Raw genomic sequence first — 21,746 nt, forward strand, 5'->3', positions numbered from 1 at the left:
AAATTAAAGAAGGAAATTTATAAAATAATACCATTTATAATTTCAATAATAGCTCCTTTTTTCACATTACTGTAATGAACATTTTGATAACTCTCATGAAAACCAAATTACAATGCAAAAAATCCCAGTCTCTAAAAACAAATGGAAGCTTGTACAGGAATCACACAATAGAATAGAAATGAATAGAACATATCTTTCGGCACAGGTTCGGAGTTCCCACAGGAAAGAAAAAACACAAACATCTCAGCTTCAAACTGAGAGTTTTGCTTCTGCTTTCCGGATGTTTCTCCTGAGAAAAACAATCCCATTAATCCCACACGTCTCGAGATGCCAAAGTCTTTAAAGAGCAATAATTTGAGCTGCTACCCATATACAATTAGCTCTATATTACTATTGTGTCTCATTTGCGTGTATTTTAAGAAATTTCAGGAAAAAACAAAACCTCCTTTGGGTCTCCTGAGCTTCGGGCTCTGAGCAATAACATCTAATAAGATCTAAGTAATAAAATGTTAATCGTATTTAGAAATAAAAAGCACATCTCTGTCTGTTTTTCAGTGGCTGTTCAGACAAACATCGTCCCTCCGAAGAAGGCTCAGTCCAGTTTGGTTCAGGCCAGCGTGGCCGCCATGCAGAACCCGATGGGCTGTGAGGTCAAAGCCAATGGCCACTGCGTTCTCCCGCGCCTCTCCATCTCGTCCCGCTCGGCCAGCGTGCTCACGGGGATGGACTCTGGGGCGGAAGCCTCGGCTCTGCATTCGGTCATGAAGTGGAAGACGGTGGTGGCCGTGTTTGTGGTTGTGGTGGCGTACCTGGTTTGCGGCGGTCTGGCGTTCCGTGCACTGGAGCAACCCTTCGAGAGTAACCAGAAGGACACCATCACGCAGGAGAAGGCTCTGTTCCTGCAGAGGAACCCCTGTGTGTCTCCAGCGGAGCTCGAGGCCCTGATCAAGGTCAGATCACCGTACTCAGATCATAAAATACATGGAAAAATGCCTAGATCATACTTCATAAATCTATATGCATGTTACACATTTTCAACATTGATAATAATAATCATAAATGTTTCTTGAGCATCAATTCATCATATTAGAAGGATCATGTGACACTGAAGACTGGAGTAATGATGATGAAAATTCAGCTTTGATTACAGGAATAGATTACACTTTACTATATATTCACAAGGAAAATAGCTGTTTTACATTGGAATAATATTTCACATTTTTCAAAAACTTTTTCAAAAAATTGGACAGATCCCAAAATATATATACAGTATATACACAAACCAGGCGTAATGTTGACAGCTTTCTATCAGAACCAGCATTAACTTCTGGAGCAGTTTGAGCTCCAGTAGCTCGTCTGTTTGATCGGACCACACGGGCCAGCCTTCACTCCCCACGTGCATCAATGACCCTGTGGCCGGTTCTCCACTGGTCCTTCCTTGGAGCACTTTTGATAGATACTGACCACTGCAGACCGGGAACAGCCCACAAGAGCTGCAGTTCTGGAGATGCTCTTACCCTGCCTATTGTTCCTGCTTCTTTTGTGAGATTTCCCCTTATAAAGTTAGTTGGTTGTGAAAGCTGAAACATGAAAATGCTACACTGTAAAAAATAAAAGTACTGGCAGCTTATTACCAGGACATGATCCTGTAATTTTACCGTAAAACACAAGAAAATACAGAAAATTCTAAATATAGGTAAAACACCTGTTAAACATTAATATGGGAAATTCACTGTCAAATTAATACAGTACATTGTGGCCTTTTGTTTTCTTTTTTTTACATGATAAATATTAAGGAAGAGTTCAAAATATAAAATAGATTGGTTTTTAAAGAGCTGTTCATTGTAAAGGCTTCTATTCGCACGGGATTACTATTATCAAGGAACCTCTGTGATTTAGAAATGACTCCCTCACATCTGAGTTTTGCGTGTAAAAGCGCCCATTTAAACGAGCCTGTCATTGAACTGTACTGTTCTGTTTGGTTTTTTCATTAAGTATAGTATTGATGTTAATATTAAACACACCATTCAATCAGATTACTCCCAAATTGATACTCATTCTAAACTGAAACTAATCCGTGTGGCTGCACGGGAATTCATAACGGTGCGCATTATGAATGCAGACTCCTTTCTTCGTGAAAGATAAAGATAGAAATGCCCACAGGTAGAAAAAAAAACCCTTGCAAAAATGATATAGGCTACGATCCGCCTAATCCTAGCGAAATCGCAGAGATGTCGATTCGCACGGGACTAATATTATCACAGGACCTCTGTGTTCTGCGAAATATGGTAGGTAATTTGTGGGGGAATTTTTACTTTACAAATTACAGACATGGCCGATTCGCACGGGATTAAGATCACTGACATTCTCTGCAATTATTACAAATCACCAGAGGTCCCCAGATAATGCTAGTCCTGAGCGAATAGGGCTTTACTCTAACCGCTGGATGCCTAAAGACTCAAACCCAGCCTTTTCCAGCAGCAGCCTTCCCATGAGCTCCTCGAGCAAACATCTCCTCTGCTGTTTGAGCTCTAATTGATCAGTAAATGTCATTCCAGCACAGACATGAAATCCCTCAGGGCATCACACAGGATCATCAGCTCTGACTTGTGCCAGCATAAACTCACTTTAGGCGGAATTGTCTTCCGTGATAAAGCATCAGCACCATGTGTTACATAACATTTCTTGCATATAGAAAGGGAATGTGTTGCCTGCAATTAAAGCTTTGCATTGATTTCTCACAGCACATCCTACATAGCCAACTAGGGAATTACAGAAAGGGTGGATGAGATCCATTATATATCCATTATATAACAGGATGAGAACACAGACTTTGTTCAGTTTTGCATGAATATGTTGACATGCTCAGAAAAAAAGGTATACCTTAATTACCCCTAAAAGGTCATATTGTCTATATTAGCACCTAAGTTGTCCATACTAGCAGTTAAAGTGTCCATATTAGAACCTAAAGTGTCCATATTAGTACCTAAAGTATCCATATTAGCACTTAAATTATACACATTAGTACCTAGTGTCCTTTTTAGCACCTAAAGTGTCCATATTAGCATCTACATTGTCCCTATTAGCACCTAAATTATACATATTAGTGCCTAAAGCGTCCTTATTAGCATCTAGTGTCCATATTAGTACCTAAATTATACATATTAGTACCTAAAGTGTCCATAATAGCACATAAATTGTTCATATTAGCACCTAAAATGTCCATATTTGCACCTAAAGTGTCCATGTTAGCACCTAAAGTGCCCATAATAGCACGTAAAGTATCCATATTAGAACCTAAATGATACATATTAGTACCTAAAGTGTCCATATTAACACCTAAATGATACATATTAGTACCTAAAGTCTCCTTATTAGCACATAAAGCGTCCATATTAGTACCTAAAGTGGCCATTATAGCACATAAAGTATCCATATTAGAACCTAAATTATACATATTAGAACCTAAAGTGTCCATATTAGCACCCAAAGTGTCCATATTTGTACCTAAAGTGGCCATTATAGCACATAAAGTATTCATATTAGAACCTAAATTATACATATTAGTACCTAAAGTGTCCACATTAGCACCTAAAGTGTCCATATTAGCACCTAAAGTCTCCTTATTAGCACCTAAAGTGTCCATATTAGCACCTAAAGTGTCCATATTAGCACCTAAAGTGTCCATATTAGTGTCCATATTAGCACCTAAAGTGTCCATATTAGCACCTAAAGTGTCCATATTAGTACCTAAAGTGTCCATATTAGCACCTAAAGTGTCCATATTAGCACCTAAAGTGTCCATATTAGTGTCCATATTAGCACCTAAAGTGTCCATATTAGCACCTAAAGTGTCCATATTAGCACCTAAAGTGTCCATATTAGCACCTAAAGTGTCCATATTAGTACCTAGTGTCCATATTAGCACCTAAAGTGTCCATATTAGCACCTAAAGTGTCCATATTAGTACCTAGTGTCCATATTAGCACCTAAAGTGTCCATATTAGCACCTAAAGTGTCCATATTAGCACCTAAAGTGTCCATATTAGTACATAAAGTGTCCATATTAGTACCTAAAGTGTCCATATTAGCACCTAAATGATACATATTTGTACCTAAATGATACATATTAGTACCTAAAGTGTCCTTATTAGCACCTAAAGTGTACATATTAGTACCATTTGTTAGAGTAATGCCACAGTGACAGCTTTTCTAGCTTTTTTCAAGAGTGCATTAATACATGCTGGAATTAGACCTTCATCTCAAGGTTATTCAATGCTCGCAGATGCAAGCGATTCCATGCAAGCGATTGTCCAGGGATCTATAATAACAAGGAAGCAGATGGTCACTCACAAAGCAGATCACAGATCCATGGTTATGTTGGAAATGGAATACTAGCATACTTCATCGCAGACTGTTGGTCAGTCTTTATACACAACATGTTTCAAACGGTAGTATGACAAAGGTTATCATCATGAGCTAAACCAAAAAACAAAAACTTAAAATGGAAATATATATATATTACAAAATCCTTTAACTAAAATTAAAAGCAGCTGTCAGTTCTCACCAGTTTTGTAAAATGCTCTAAAAGTGGGCGTGGTTTAGCGGCGGAGTGGAGGGGGTGAGGGGAGACTGACAGCACATCAACGGCTTTTGATTCAGACAGTTGTATTTTGTTCTTATTAAAAGCATTAAAGCTTCCCACAAATGCACGCTGCAAATGACCATTAAGTAACACGCAACACAATACACACATGGTTTTGTAACCTCTCCGTTACACAAATACCAGCCCGATCTCATGCAAATCTATGGCACGTATTATATTTATAGTGCGATTTATATGCAAAAATTCGTTTTTACGTGCATATGTTAGAGAAGTAGCTCCGGCTGTAATTTTCTTCCGCAAGATGCATGCAGTTCTGTTTATCAACCGCTAGAAAACAAAAAGTAACATGTCCTCCAACCAATACGCCTATATAGGACGTTTGTCACTTCCTTGAAATACGACCCATAGGAACGTTTACTAAAGTTGCGCCGCTATCTACAATATTTTAATTCATGAAATATGACCCAGAGGAGCGTTTTCTAAAGTAGTGCTCCTATTGACAGCAGGACACTTTCATTTTAAAGCATTTAAAGCAGAAAGCATACATGTAAAGCATTTTTATCTACTTAATATTTCAGGTTTTGCACAGCTCAGTTGGTAAAGCATTGCACTATACAACAACAACATGTGATCATGCGATTGTAAGGATGATAAAAATGTTGTTTTATTTACTTCTATAACATTTTGGGGAAAGGCACAATATGCAGTGTTTGTTTATATAAGTCTCACTTTCTTTTACCGTAAGTTTAAGTTTGTGATCGATTGAGTTTGTGATCGATTGAGTTTGTGATCGATTGCTAATGCCTCGTTCAGCCTGTGAGCGGGACGTGTGGCTTACGTTCGTCCATTACAACATTGGATTGACTGAAGCTACATCGTGTCCGTGTTGTTCTTTCTATTTCCTCTTTTACAGGTAAGAACGAGGGATGTAATATGTTTAAACGGTTTATATATGTGTTTAACTCTGGAAGGAACATGCGCGGAGTAAATGTTAATGATTGAAGTAATTTATGTAAGCGCATTTAACAGACTAAACGTGAAGTGCTGTACCAGTCTAGCCCGTGCTAGTTGCGTAGCACATGCTATAGCACCTGGATCGAAGTTAAAGCGTGTAATGGAACACCGCAGGTGCCGTTTAATGTGAAAGAGGCAAAATAGTTTATCCGTTTAAGTGCAACGCTACTACTGAGGGTAAAATGTTTAGTGTCTTCTGAATTAATGACTATAATGTGGGAGTATTAAGCATTACAGATTCTTCTATTGTGGTGTTTGTTTCTAAGCACTGTACAGGGTAAAGTTAAATCTATTTTGTCTAATTAATCTGTTTTATTAAATGTACTTTTTCTCAAGGTTATTTGCCAATACTGTTTAAGATGCTGTAAACATATTGAGGTATATTTTTGGCAATGCACTTTAAAGGTTAACTCAAATATTTTGGTAATATGGAGTTATAATTGACCAGCTGATATTTTTCCTAATTGTGTAGTTTCTTAGAGAGACAATATGTCGAAAAAAGGAAAAATAACATGTTTAAGTGTGATACTGTGTAAAAATGTTATGCTGTTCATGATGAATGCATTACAACATTGGATTGACTGAAGCTACATCGTGTCCGTGTTGTTCTTTCTATTTCCTCTTTTACAGAGGCGTAACATTTGGAGGCACCGCTGGGATTGTGTGCAGCGTGGTTCAGCGTCTACAACAGATGTCCCCAGCCGTCACACATCCCTTTTAAACAACCCAGAATATCAGAAGCAGGTGGTGAATCAGCGACAGTGGTATTCCAATTGTCTTGGGCAGTTGCATGTGATCTGAGGTATTTCTGCATATCAGGAGAGCTGTTATTATTACCCAAAAATTGGAAGGTACCATTTCACTGCTAGCACACACACTCAGCCAGGAAGATGGAGTCGACAGTGTTAGAGGAGCTACAGCTTGAAATAATAAGGGCGTTGTGTCTGTTGCCCCGAGAAAGTTTGGTGGAGCTTTGTGACTATCTAATCATTGCCGGAGTAGAGTTCGAACATGTTACCAACAAGAGCCGAACTGCTCTTATCACACTAATTTCAAACCACATACAGAGAGAGGAGCTAGACGAGCTTGAGGATAAAGGTATTGCTGACTTATTCCATCTTCAAGACAAAATTTCTGAGCTCCAGATAGCTTGTAAAGCTGGCACATCAAAGCACGTAGGTGAGCAACAGGACGGGGAGGAGAAAAGAATATTGGAGGGAATTGAGGCCTTGCAACTTCAGTTAGCAAGCGCACAGAAACAGAATGAGAACAGTAAGCCAGAGATAAAAGGAATTAAAAGCATTATCCCCCCCAGACAGTCGCCACAGCGCATAGTCCACAGTCCTACACCTCACCCATGGCAAAAGGATTTTAAGATAGCTGGCCAAATCGGTGAGCCCGGTCAGAAAGACAAGCTGACTTTTTCAAGTTTAGCTCGTCAAATTGAACATGGCTTAAGCAAGGGGTTTTCCGAACTTGAGATAGTAGATGCAGTGATAAGAGCGATATCTCCAGGCATGCAACTCCGCAGCTACTTAGAGGGCAAAACTAACCTGACTTTACCCACACTGAGACGAATACTCCGATGTCATTATCAAGAAAAAAGTGCAACCGACCTTTACAAGCAGTTGACCTCAGAGGTGCAGGGCATCAAAGAAACCCCACAGAACTTCCTTATTCGCACTTTCGACCTGAGACAGAAAATTTTGTTCGCGTCGCAGGAATCAGAGTCAGGCCTTCAATATGACCCTGGGTTAGTGCAGAAGATGTTTCTTCACACTGTGCTAACTGGCCTGCAGAATGACAACATCAGACGGGATCTTCAGCCTTATTTGGAGCAAGCTGACATCGCTGATGAACTGTTGCTTGAGCGAGTGAATACAGCATGTGCTTATGAGACAGAGAGGCAGAACAAGAAAAAAGTGTCAGGACAACAAAGACCGGTTACCATCCATTCAGTTCAGTCCAGTGATGCTCCTGCTGAAAAGAATGAAAACCCACCAACTCAACAAAAGTCTAAAGTTTCCCCAGCTGTTCTTTCCCAGCTTGAGGAAATTAGATCTGAGATGGCTCTGTTGAAAGACCTTAAAGCCGAAGTGTCTCACATTAGGGAGTCCATGCAACAGCCCCAGCAGATACCTAGACAACCACCGCCAGCCGGGGGGGGCGATGGCACATCAGGACTGCAATTATCAGGTCAACAGATGCAGGACCCAGCACAGGGATACTGGTTTACTGCAGGCCCCAGACACAGAGGAGGAACTGCTCAGTATCAGCAAAGGTTTGCCCCACAGCCCAGTTTCCCCCAAGCAAATCGTGGCCAAAGGAGAAAATGTTTTGGTTGTCAACAGAGTGGAGCCGAAGATTATTGCATGCACTGTTACAGGTGTGGCAGTAGCGAGCACTTTCTGGCTGGTTGTCGAGCAAGGGGACAGAGACCGTTTGGAGAGGAGTCTTTAAATGGGGGAAGGTCACTCGCACGGGACAGGGAGTGACCAGTAACGCAGCAAGGTCCCAGCAATGTGCGAATTCGGGACAGGGGGGTAAAAAACTAAGCTTGAAGCAATGTGCACCCTGTAAGAAAGTGCTTTACTGTTCTACGCCATTTCAAATTGATAACTGCATTGCACACAGAAGAGAATGTCAAGCCCTCTCATGTATGACTACAAACACCACCCCAAAGAGGGACAGAAGGCCTACCAGGGCGCCATTGGTAGGAGGAAAGTACATGGTTGATTGTTTCATCCAAGGCCAAAGTGTTCAGGCTTTGTGGGACTCAGGCTCCCAAGTGACCATAATTGATGAGCGATGGAAAGAAACACACCTGCCAGATGCAAGACTAAAAGACATAACCGAAATTCTGGATATAACACAGACTTTTGACATACAGGCAGCAAATGGGGAGAGCATGCCATACACAGGTTGGGTTGAGGTAACTTTTAGATTAGCTTCAGGGGCTGCATCCAACACAGAGGTTATTGTCCCCACACTTGTAATGAAGGGTGGTAAGCTTGTTCAACCTATCATTGGGTCGAATGTGATTAGGATTATTATAGACAGTGAACTGAAACAGTCAAACATTACGGACAGGGAAGGGTTAAGTAGAACAGTGAGGGCAGCCTTTCCAGGCCAAGCAGCGGCTTTTGTAGAACAGGTAGCTGCTGTTGTAGAGCAAGTTGGCACCAAACGGGTGGATGAGTATATGGTCAAGACCAAAAGGGAGAGGATAAACATACCAAAACGCACATCAGTCAGAGTTGAGTGTTATGTAAACATGGATTCCCCACATGAAGACAACATACTTCTCTTCGAGCCGGATGTGAACCCCCATTGGACAGAGGGGCTTGAACTATGTGACATGCTTGTGAAAGTGAATAAGGGCAGTAAAAACCCCTCTATTACTGTCAGTGTGCAGAACATTACAGATCATGACATGATGTTAGCAGGGAAAACTGTAATGGGAACTGTTCAGCAGGTCCAAGCAGTCTATCCCGCCTCTATACTAGAGAAGTCCCGCCCTCCCCCTTCAGCTACAACTAATTACATCAGAGCTGATAACACTCAGACTACAGGCAATATGTGGGATCCACCTGTAGACCTGGGCCATCTCAGTGAGCCAGAACGTGAGGTAGTGAATAAGATGTTACGAGAGGAGTGTGCCTCCTTTTCAAGAAAAGAGGATGATATTGGTTGTATAGAAAAACTTCAACTTCGCATTTCCCTGAAAGATACCGAGCCTGTCGCAAAAGCATACCTCTCTGTGCCTAAGCCACTTTACCGGGAAATGAAGGACTACTTGAATGACCTCATCGCTCAGGGTTGGGTAGAGAAGTCTAACTCACCGTACGCATCACCAGTCGTCTGCGTTCGGAAAAAGGATGGGAGTCTCCGACTGTGCATAGATTTTCGTGAAGTGAACAGAAAGACCCTCCCTGACCGCCAGCCTATACCCAGAGTGCAAGACATAATGGATGGCCTAGGAGGAAACTCGTGGTTCTCTCTCCTGGATCAAGGGAAAGCGTACCATCAGGGCTTTATGGCGACGGAGAGCAGACCCATAACCGCTTTCGTCACGCCATGGGGTCTCTATGAGTGGATCAGAATCCCCTTTGGCCTAATGAATGCTCCAGCCGCCTTTCAACGTTGTATGGAGGAATGCTTGGAAGGGCTAAGGGATGAGATCTGTATCCCATATTTAGATGACACCCTGGTCTTCAGTAGAACCTTCGAGGATCACGTTGAGAATGTAAGGACAGTGCTACAGCGACTGCGGCAGCACGGGATAAAGTTGAAGCCAAGCAAGTGTGAAGTGTTCAAGCGTGAGGTCCGCTACTTGGGGCGCATCGTGTCTGCTGAGGGCAGTAAGATGGATCCAGCTGATACTGCAGCTGTTAGGGCTTTAAAGGAAAAGAGGCCACGGACTGTGGGAGAATTGAGAACAGTCATGGGGCTACTGAGTTATTACAGACAGTATATCAGGGACTTCTCCCGCATGGCCAACCCTCTGTATGCCCTTATGGAATTAGACCCTGGCCCAGATAAGCAGAAGGACCGGAACACCAGGACAAAAAGAGGAAAAGAAAAGTTTAAAGGGACACCATCACACAAGCCAATCACATGGACTGAAAAACATCAACACATATTGGAGGAATTGATCGACTGTCTAGTTGAGCCACCAATACTTGGATTTCCAGACTTCAACAAATCGTTCATTCTACACACAGACGCTTCACAGCAAGGCCTGGGTGCAGTGCTATATCAAGAGCGGGAGGGGAAGCTTTGTGTAATAGCCTATGCATCTCGCACACTGACCAAAGCAGAAAAAAACTACCATCTCCATTCAGGGAAACTTGAATTTCTGGCTTTGAAGTGGGCTGTTGCGGAGCGCTTTCGAGACTACTTAATCAGCTCATCTTGCACTGTATTTACGGACAATAACCCACTTACTTACGTGTTATCGACAGCCAGGCTGAACGCAACAGGACAGAGGTGGGTTGCAGAATTGGCAGACTTCGACATAACAATAAAATATCGCCCTGGCAGAGAGAATTGTGATGCTGATGGCCTTTCAAGAATGCCCTGTGACATAGAGACGATGATTGAAGAATGTTCAGAGGAAATGTCCTCCCCTTCTGTGCAAACTACAGCGCAAGCTGTGGAAATGAATGTTTCACACACTGTTTGGTCCATTATGGTTACTGGCTGTGCGGAGACGGATGAAGACATGCTTATGCCCCTTTCAAGAGCAGCTCTCTGTCAAGCTCAAAAAGATGATAAAGATATTGGCTGTATCATCGCCTGTAAACAGTCAAATGAAAAACCTGTGGGAAAGCAGTTAAAATCATTGGGTGCACGGAGCAGGTGTCTCCTCCGTGACTGGGAGAAACTCATCTTTGATGGAGAGGGGATACTTCATAGAAAGACTGCAACCAGGACACAACTTGTTCTCCCTGAAATATACAAGTCAACAGTTTTGAGACAGCTCCACAATGACATGGGACACCAAGGTGTGGAACGCACAACATCACTTGTTCGGGATCGCTTCTTCTGGCCACACATGCAGAGAGAGATTGAACACTATGTCACTCAAAACTGTACCTGCCTTAAACAGAAAAAGCCCTGTCGAGAAACAAGAGCCCCACTCACACCGATTGTCACCACTCAGCCATTCGAGCTTGTATCCATTGACTTTCTGCATCTAGACAAGTGTAAAGGTGGATATGAATACATATTGGTAATCGTAGATCATTACACACGCTTTGCACAAGCCTACCCTACCACATCGAAATCTGCCAAAACTGTAGCTGATAAGATATTTAATGATTATGCACTGAAGTTTGGGTTCCCCCTGAGGATCCATCATGATCAGGGAGGGGAATTCGAAAACCAGTTGTTCGCACAGCTGAAGAGGAACTGTGGAGTGATGGGCTCAAGAACAACGCCGTATCACCCACAAGGTAACGGGCAGGTGGAGCGTCTGAACAGAACACTACTGCAAATGCTGAGAACGCTCACAGAGAGGCAGAAGTCAGATTGGAGAGAGTCATTGCCCAAGCTTATCTACGCATACAACAGCACTAGATGTGAAGTCACAGGTTTCTCCCCCTTCTACCTCCTGTTTGGAAGATCACCAAGATTACCTGTGGACTTGTTATTTGGCTTGACACCAGAGACTGGGACTTCTGATCATCAGGAGTATATGAGGAGGTGGAAAGAACAGATGCAAGAGGCGTATGAGATCACAACGGCAAACGGGAAAAAAAGTGCTGAAAAGCGTAAGAGAAATTATGACAGCAAAGTGAGGAGTTCTGTATTGCACGAGGGTGACCGGGTTCTCGTCAGGAATTTGACACCCAGGGGTGGAACAGGGAAGCTCCGAAATCACTGGGAGGATTGTGTTCACAAAGTTATACGTCAGGTGGGAAAAGACATGCCCATATATGAAGTAATATCAGAACAAGGCAAAGCGAGAGGACGTAGGATACTGCATCGTAACCTGTTGTTGCCGTGTGACCATTTGCCACTGGAAATACAATTGAAACCAGCTAAAGCGAAAAGACAAATCACAGCACGGACCCGCAAAGGAATGGAGCAACAACACCAAGAAGCAGATGTTGAGGATAGTGATGAAGATGACTATGGATACTATCCACCCCAGGGTCAGCTTTTTCCGGTGATACAGCCCAGGGTAGACACAGACAGTCAGGATGCGGACAAGGAAGCTGAACGACCTTCACAAGATGCTGAGCTTCAGCAACAGGACATGTGCCAACTGGAGCAGGATAGTGGAGATACACTGGCAGAGAGGGATACATCAGGACAACAGGAAATTATTGCTCAAGAGGACACTGCTCTGGAGGAGAGACCATCTGTAGTGCAGTCACCTAGTCAGAGTGGAACCTACTGTGGACAGGAACAGCGAAACCAGCGACCAGTCAGGGAGAGACGGCCTCCAAGGATCTTCACATATGACCAGCTGGGCAATCCTGGTTGTTACAGCACTGAACTCACAAGTAGCACCGTACAGTGGTACCCACCAGCACCGTATAGAGCCATGCAAGCGCCAAGTGCATGGATGACTCCAGTACAGCACTTTGGCTACCAGCCTGTTGTGGTACCAGGGTACTGAGTGTGTTAACACACTACACACACATTCATTATACACTCATTGATGGACTGTTGAACATTTGAGTGTTAACACACCACACACATTCATTCTACACTCATTGATGGACTGTTGAACATTTGAGTGTTAACACACTACACACACATTCATTATACACTCATTGATGGACTGTTGAACATTTGAGTGTTAACACACCACACACATTCATTCTACACTCATTGATGGACTGTTGAACATTTGAGTGTTAACACACTACACACACATTCATTATACACTCATTGATGGACTGTTGAACATTTGAGTGTTAACACACCACACACATTCATTCTACACTCATTGATGGACTGTTGAACATTTGAGTGTTAACACACCACACACATTCATTTTTCACTCATTGATGGACTCTTGAACAACCTGAGTGTTACATATACACTATACACACTCCTGGACTTTTGAATACAAGCTGAGTGCTTGTATACAAACTGTTACAAAGGTAATCTGGTGACATCATATGCACTGTTCAACTGCCTTCATCATTACCCATCTGTTGGTTGGGATGTCGAGGACGACATCTGTGTTGAAGGGGAGTATGTAAGGATGATAAAAATGTTGTTTTATTTACTTCTATAACATTTTGGGGAAAGGCACAATATGCAGTGTTTGTTTATATAAGTCTCACTTTCTTTTACCGTAAGTTTAAGTTTGTGATCGATTGAGTTTGTGATCGATTGAGTTTGTGATCGATTGCTAATGCCTCGTTCAGCCTGTGAGCGGGACGTGTGGCTTACGTTCGTCCATTACAACATTGGATTGACTGAAGCTACATCGTGTCCGTGTTGTTCTTTCTATTTCCTCTTTTACAGGTAAGAACGAGGGATGTAATATGTTTAAACGGTTTATATATGTGTTTAACTCTGGAAGGAACATGCGCGGAGTAAATGTTAATGATTGAAGTAATTTATGTAAGCGCATTTAACAGACTAAACGTGAAGTGCTGTACCAGTCTAGCCCGTGCTAGTTGCGTAGCACATGCTATAGCACCTGGATCGAAGTTAAAGCGTGTAATGGAACACCGCAGGTGCCGTTTAATGTGAAAGAGGCAAAATAGTTTATCCGTTTAAGTGCAACGCTACTACTGAGGGTAAAATGTTTAGTGTCTTCTGAATTAATGACTATAATGTGGGAGTATTAAGCATTACAGATTCTTCTATTGTGGTGTTTGTTTCTAAGCACTGTACAGGGTAAAGTTAAATCTATTTTGTCTAATTAATCTGTTTTATTAAATGTACTTTTTCTCAAGGTTATTTGCCAATACTGTTTAAGATGCTGTAAACATATTGAGGTATATTTTTGGCAATGCACTTTAAAGGTTAACTCAAATATTTTGGTAATATGGAGTTATAATTGACCAGCTGATATTTTTCCTAATTGTGTAGTTTCTTAGAGAGACAATATGTCGAAAAAAGGAAAAATAACATGTTTAAGTGTGATACTGTGTAAAAATGTTATGCTGTTCATGATGAATGCATTACAACATTGGATTGACTGAAGCTACATCGTGTCCGTGTTGTTCTTTCTATTTCCTCTTTTACAGAGGCGTAACACGATAGTGAGTTCGATCCCAGGGAACACACGTGCTCATAAAGTGTGTATGCACTATAAATCACTGGGTAGGTTTAGGGATGGGGTGGGTGTATTTGTAAATGAAAACAAACATTTTTGCTAAATGGAAAAATGACAAATGGTGGTAAAAAAAAAAAGTCCACACATTGCATTAAAATAAACACACATGTCATTATTTTTACGTCAGCTAGAGGGCGCATGACTTTAAAACATAAATATAGGTTGTTATAAGCTGCTTATTTTTTTGGAGGACAGTTTGCAAAATGTTATGGACTCCTGTTTTAACAAACTTAAAATTTACTAAAACTGGGCTGGGATTTCTATTTCCCAGCATGCTTTGCCATGAAACTCAAAGGGGAGAGTAAATGTTCAAATTAAATTAAGTGTTAAATAATGTTTTTATGGTATTTATATATAGTATATTTTAGTATATTTTATTTATATTTTAGTATATTTGTAGTATTTCATGCTTTTTATGTCAGTTTAGAAGAGTTTCTGTTATGTTGGGTTTTTTGGTCGAGTGGAGCATGATATTAGCTTGAGAAAGATATAGTGTGTGTTAAATGTTTTATATTGCTGTACTTATTCAGAAAGTGCTAATGCTATCAAAGCAGGGTGGCATTTATTGAATTAGCTAGTTAATGCCAGTAAAGTTGATAATTTTAATTTAAATGCATAAATTATCTTACTCAAATATTTGAAGTTAATAGCTGTTCAAATGTATACGTACAAAATAAAAATCTGCAAGTTCCTACTTAAACTTTAAATTTCTTAACTCATTTTTTTGAGTTTTGCCACCTTCTCAGGTTTAGAGTGTAGTATATTACTAAAATACTGGCACTGTCACATCACCTCATAACATTAAATGTTTAAATCATCCCTCACATGTCTGACCTAGTTAACTCAGTTTTCACTTGAAAAAACCTGGCAATACCACATGAAAGCGATCAGATCTTACACTGACACACGCCTACATCCTTCTTCATTTCTTTCCTCTTTGCATCATTTGTGACTCAAAATCTGCGCTACGTCTGGTAATTAAGGTCATGTATGGGAAAAAAGAAAAATCAATTTTCCGTTTCCAGCCAAGACAGTCGAACCCTTGACTGGTGTTTGGGGAATAGGCGCTGAGGTGATCAATTATTTATTGTTTGGCCTAACAAAGCTGAATCTCTTGAGGGAAATGCCCTGCTGATCGTGTTCATCCTTATCGTCCACACAGTTCACGTGCATGAAGCAAACCTGTCCATGTGCTGGAACTGCCCACAGAACAATCACACACCATGGAAAGTCTGGCGTATGAAATAATTGTCAGCAAACTAATTTTTTTTCCACAAATGGAATAGTTTAATGAGTACCACTTTAGTTTAGGGTCCAATTCTCACAGTTAACTATTTGCATGCATAATACTAGAGTTTGCAATCTCGTGGAATGTATACGCCAAAATGAGTTTTGGCGTGCGTATGGTACGCGGTTTTTCGCGTGCATATGATACGCACTTTATGGCGTATTGTACGTATGAACCCGCCACCCCACCACCCTAAATCTACCCAAGAGCGTGTCATATACACGCCATAGAGTGCGTATCATATGCAGGCAAAAAACTGCGTAGCATTTGCACGCCAAAACTCATTTTGGCATATCCATTCCACGAGATTTCACACTCGTACTATTTATACGCATGACCATGAGATCGTGTTGCTGTATGATCATATTCCACAACCCTTAATCTGCCCAACACCTAAACTTAACAACTACCTTACTATTAATAAGTAGTTATTAGGAGTTTATTGAGGCAAAAGTCAGAATTAACAGTGAGAATTTTACCCTAATCTAAAGTGTGACAGTTTAGCGAACCTTAGACAAAATCTAAAAAGAAAGGTTTGCAAGTGTGTTTTTGTTGAGTATCATATTTGATAAACCAGGTTGCATATGGCTAATGAGAATATGGAGAAAAAATAGCTATATTTTCATCAGAGCCGCAAAATAAGCAAAAATATGCAATTTGATGCAGATGTTGATATTTACATGGACAAAACGTAAAAAGAAATTCTGAAAGCTTAAAATGTAAATTACAAATATATCAGATACTGGCAAAAAAGGCAAATAAATATCACTTGTCGCTCTATATCTGCCAGTAATAAGATGATATTTAAATGCTTAGTTTTATGATCAAATCTCTCTATTTTTAAAACATATAATGCAATGCAATACAAATATGATTAAGAGATGAACAAATGATGATCAAAAGCCTGATGATCATATTTCAGACTCACATTTGAACAGGATTTTACTATTAAATGATGTATGGATTATGGAAGTTTATATTAAGTGTTAAACTTGAAATATTACGATATCAGTGTTATTCTTATTTACTTTATAATCAGTGCAGGTTTCACAGCCGAAAGACACATTCAAAAGATTTACAATTACATTAAAAGACTTTTACTGGCTAAGAAAAGTCTTAACTCGTAATTAGACAACAGAATGACTGGACTGTGTGCAAAGCCTTTTCAGTTTTGATCATGTTGATAATTTACAGGGCTTATAAATGTGTGTATCAAATCTGCAGATTGAGCGTTTATATTCACATTAATCTCAGCAGAATTAAATGGCAGTCGTGTTGACATGTCTCCGTCCTGTCAAGCGAGACCAGGTGTTGTTGTTCTTGGCTGTGAACAGGACTGACTCAAAAATCTTCCCACCAGGACGCTTGGCGAGTCTTACCGGAGCAGAAGAAATATTACTCAGAGAAATTCGTTTTCTTGCTGACAGCATGTTTCGTTGTGTTTTCCCCTTTGCTACACTCTTACAAAACATAGGTGGGTTTGCAATGATGCCACTTTTCAGTGACCAGTTCTTAAAATAACCTTTCTTAGCCTTTCTTAACCTTTCTTTCGTTCACACTTGTAGTTCGGTTCGTTTGGTTCGGACCAAAAAACAAAAACAAAACGTATAGTCCTGGTCCGCTTAGCGTTCACACTGGAATTTTTTAACAGTGAAGCTAAAGTTACCGAACCAAAGGCTCAGGGAGACGCTCACAACCTGATTGGTCGGCTTATATGACGTAGGAGCTGCTTACCGAACATTCAAAACAATGCTGTGTGCGGATTACACGCGGTCATTTTATGCGTGTACATATGGCATTATTTTTACCAGAGGAGCTCATAAAATGTTCAAAACATTCAAAACAGCAGCAGGATTTCCTCCGTTGTGCAGAAAAGAGTTGGGTGTCTCTTATGTAAAAGAGACGGCAGTTCTGTCGTCTGTACCTGCTAATAATGGGCAACACTGCAGGTCCTTTGATGAGAATAACCAAGTATGCTTTTTGTGCGTTTTTTCTAGCATTTTCGAAACATGCTCGTCTGACCAAATATTAATTAGGCACTTCCTCGTTGCTCCACGTTTGCCCTCTAACGTTAAAGTTACTCATTATGGATACACCGATCTTTCCGCGTTGTCCAATCAGCTGACTACGCGTCGCATCTTGTGACATCACGTCCTGTTTTTGGTCCGTTTACATGTCTTTGGTCCGTGTTGCGTTCATATATCAATCGAACCGCACCAGAGTTCGTTTGGAAGCGGACCGAGACTCATCTTTTTAGCGCTCTCGGTCCGCTTGTTTGGTGCGCTCCAGGGTTCGGATGGCAGCGTTCACATATGTTCAAATGAACCGCACTAAACGAGCAATCGCACCAGGGTTCGTTTTAATCCAACCAAACATGACAAGTGTGAACATTTAGTGTAAAGAACATTTTAAGAATGTAAACCTTCGTTCCTCTTGTTGGAATGTAAAGCTTCCATGGATTTCTACAGTTCAATGCCAATTCTTTACTTTTCTAAAAGTGTATCTGACTTATTGCAGTAGTTTATATATATATATATATATATATATATATATATATATATATATATATATATATATATATATATATATATACAGTATTGTTCAAAATAATAGCAGTACAATGTGACTAACCAGAATAATCAAGGTTTTTAGTATATTTTTTTATTGCTACGTGGCAAACAAGTTACCAGTAGGTTCAGTAGATTCTCAGAAAACAAATGAGACCCAGCATTCATGATATGCACGCTCTTAAGGCTGTGCAATTGGGCAATTAGTTGAATTAGTTGAAAGGGGTGTGTTCAAAAAAATAGCAGTGTGGCATTCAATCACTGAGGTCATCAATTTTGTGAAGAAACAGGTGTGAATCAGGTGGCCCCTATTTAAGGATGAAGCCAACACTTGTTGAACATGCATTTGAAAGCTGAGGAAAATGGGTCGTTCAAGACATTGTTCAGAAGAACAGCGTACTTTGATTAAAAAGTTGATTAGAGAGGGGAAAACCTATAAAGAGGTGCAAAAAATGATAGGCTGTTCAGCTAAAATGATCTCCAATGCCTTAAAATGGAGAGCAAAACCAGAGAGACGTGGAAGAAAACGGAAGACAACCATCAAAATGGATAGAAGAATAACCAGAATGGCAAAGGCTCAGCCAATGATCACCTCCAGGATGATCAAAGACAGTCTGGAGTTACCTGTAAGTACTGTGACAGTTAGAAGACGTCTGTGTGAAGCTAATCTATTTTCAAGAATCCCCCGCAAAGTGCCTCTGTTAAAAAAAAGGCATGTGCAGAAGAGGTTACAATTTGCCAAAGAACACATCAACTGGCCTAAAGAGAAATGGAGGAACATTTTGTGGACTGATGAGAGTAAAATTGTTCTTTTTGGGTCCAAGGGCCACAGGCAGTTTGTGAGACGACCCCCAAACTCTGAATTCAAGCCACAGTACACAGTGAAGACAGTGAAGCATGGAGGTGCAAGCATCATGATATGGGCATGTTTCTCCTACTATGGTGTTGGGCCTATTTATCGCATACCAGGGATCATGGATCAGTTTGCATATGTTAAAATACTTGAAGAGGTCATGTTGCCCTATGCTGAAGAGGACATGCCCTTGAAACGGTTGTTTCAACAAGACAATGACCCAAAACACACTAGTAAACGGGCAAAGTCTTGGTTCCAAACCAACAAAATTAATGTTATGGAGTGGCCAGCCCAATCTCCAGACCTTAATCCAATTGAGAACTTGTGGGGTGATATCAAAAATGCTGTTTCTGAAGCAAAACCAAGAAATGTGAATGAATTGTGGAATGTTGTTAAAGAATCATGGAGTGGAATAACAGCTGAGAGGTGCCACAAGTTGGTTGACTCCATGCCACACAGATGTCAAGCAGTTTTAAAAAACTGTGGTCATACAACTAAATATTAGTTTAGTGATTCACAGGATTGCTAAATCCCAGAAAAAAAAAATGTTTGTACAAAATAGTTTTGAGTTTGTACAGTCAAAGGTAGACACTGCTATTTTTTTGAACACACCCCTTTCAACTAATTGCCCAATTGCACAGCCTTAAGAGCGTGCATATCATGAATGCTGGGTCTTGTTTGTTTTCTGACAATCTACTGAACCTACTGGTAACTTGTTTGCTACGTAGCAATAAAAAATATACTAAAAACCTTGATTATTCTGGTTAGTCACATTGTACTGCTATTATTTTGAACAATACTGTATATATATATATTTTATCTAGGTACAAAAATATCTTGTTCTGCTTTATAAAGACTCATAATTGGGTGGATATCATAAAGACAGCATGGCCACAGACTGCTCAGGACTTACCGATATATTGACTAAATTTACTCAGCATAATCCATTTATGCTATTCCTTAAATAGTTTGAGAAGAGTCACAAAGCATGATCAGATTACTGACAGACGGAGCCGATTGATTTTCAATGCAGGGTTTTCAGCGACAGGAACAAAGCGGGGGGCTTTAAATCACGTCATACACTGATCAGGATTTTTGAGAATTATCCTCTTAGAAATGAGCAGTGTTTGGAGTGGTTGACATTGTGCAAGATGACTATTACTAGTATTTTCTGTACATTTTAATAACATTTTCTTCATCATATATGTTTTTCTGGTGTGGTGTGCCCCAGGGATCCGTTTTGGGACCTTTATTGTTTTCCCTTTAAATGCTTCCCTTTGCCCACTTTTTTCAGAAATCAACATTTCATATCCCTACACTGTAAAAAAATATTTAGAAAAAAAGTTACCTGGTTGCCTTAAAATTTTGAGTTCATTGAAATTTTGAGTTAATACAATGACTTTTTTTTGAGATTCGACAACCTTTATTAAAATATTATTAAAAGATTTTGTAAGCATATTGGGTAATTGTGTGTGTGTGTTATTTCTGATGAAGCAGTGAAACATGCCAAATTGTGCTATTTTCATGATTTATGAAATTTTTTATGTGGTTCAGAAACAAAAATATTTTGAGTTTCTATTTATTAAACAAATTTCATTTTCAATTTCAAATTTCAAAAATTTGAGTTGGTACAATTTCATTGTACCAACTCAAATTTTTAATTTAAATAAACTCAAAATTTTAAGGCAACCAGGTTACTTACTTTTTTAAGTTAAACCAACAAAAAACAACCAATTTTTTTTACAGTGTAATATTTTACCTTCCAGTAAGCTTTCATTCAATTTGTTGAATGTGTAAATTACATATTTAGAGATGGATAAAAGGAGGATAAAAACAGAGGTTTTAAATCTAATCTTAAATAGGATGTGTATTATTTAGCTTTTTGAAACCTGTAATTGCAGCACTTTTTTATTACTAAGCAAAATACCCAAATCATTATTTAATATTTAAAGAATTCTGAATATTGCACACATTTCTGTGTGTCTAGTACAAATTAAACTTCTAGAAATTAGCAGATTGATTTCCTGTAAGTATCTGGTCTACTTACTGTAATAGTAGTGCTTCCAAAATGGCCTTTTGAGTCTTTTTCTCCATCTTTTCCCAGCATGCAGTAGATGCGGTCAGCGCTGGAGTGAGTCCCATTGGAGACACGTCCTATAACTCGAGCCACTGGGATCTTGGCAGTGCTTTCTTCTTCGCTGGGACCGTCATCACAACAATAGGTAAAATAAACGAACCTTCAAATGTTGCGAAATATAACCTCTGATAGTTCAAACTCAATACAGAAAATAATAAACTTATGCAGAAAAGTTTATACAAATCATACACTATATTGTCAAAAGTATTGGGACATCCCTCCTAATCCTTGAGTTCAGCTGTTCAATCCCTTCATTGCCACAGGTGTATAAATCAAGCACCATAGGCATCAGACGCTTCTACACACATTAGTGAGAGAATGGGTCGCTCTCAGGAGCTCAGTGAACTCAAGCGTGGGGCCGTGATAGGCTGACACCTGTGCAATATGTCCATCCGTGAAACTTCCTTACTACTAAATATTCCACGCTCATCTATTAGCGGGATTATAACAAATTTAAAGCAATTAGGAAACA

At 40.1% G+C, this 21,746-nt stretch overlaps 1 protein-coding gene across 2 annotated transcripts in view; it reads left to right on the forward strand.

Moving 5' to 3' along the window:
- kcnk10b (potassium channel, subfamily K, member 10b) overlaps window positions 1-21,746 on the forward strand; it is a 32,360-nt gene that overhangs the window by 4,645 nt on the left and 5,969 nt on the right. For both annotated transcript variants that reach the window (XM_067454913.1, XM_067454914.1), the window contains exons 2-3: window positions 556-950; window positions 21,242-21,359. In XM_067454913.1, coding sequence (XP_067311014.1) covers window positions 556-950; window positions 21,242-21,359 — 513 coding nt within the window. The remainder of the gene's footprint in view (window positions 1-555; window positions 951-21,241; window positions 21,360-21,746) is intronic.

This window comes from Pseudorasbora parva, chromosome 10 (genome assembly GCF_024679245.1).
Source record: "Pseudorasbora parva isolate DD20220531a chromosome 10, ASM2467924v1, whole genome shotgun sequence".
In the NCBI taxonomy this organism is placed as follows: domain Eukaryota; kingdom Metazoa; phylum Chordata; class Actinopteri; order Cypriniformes; family Gobionidae; genus Pseudorasbora; species Pseudorasbora parva.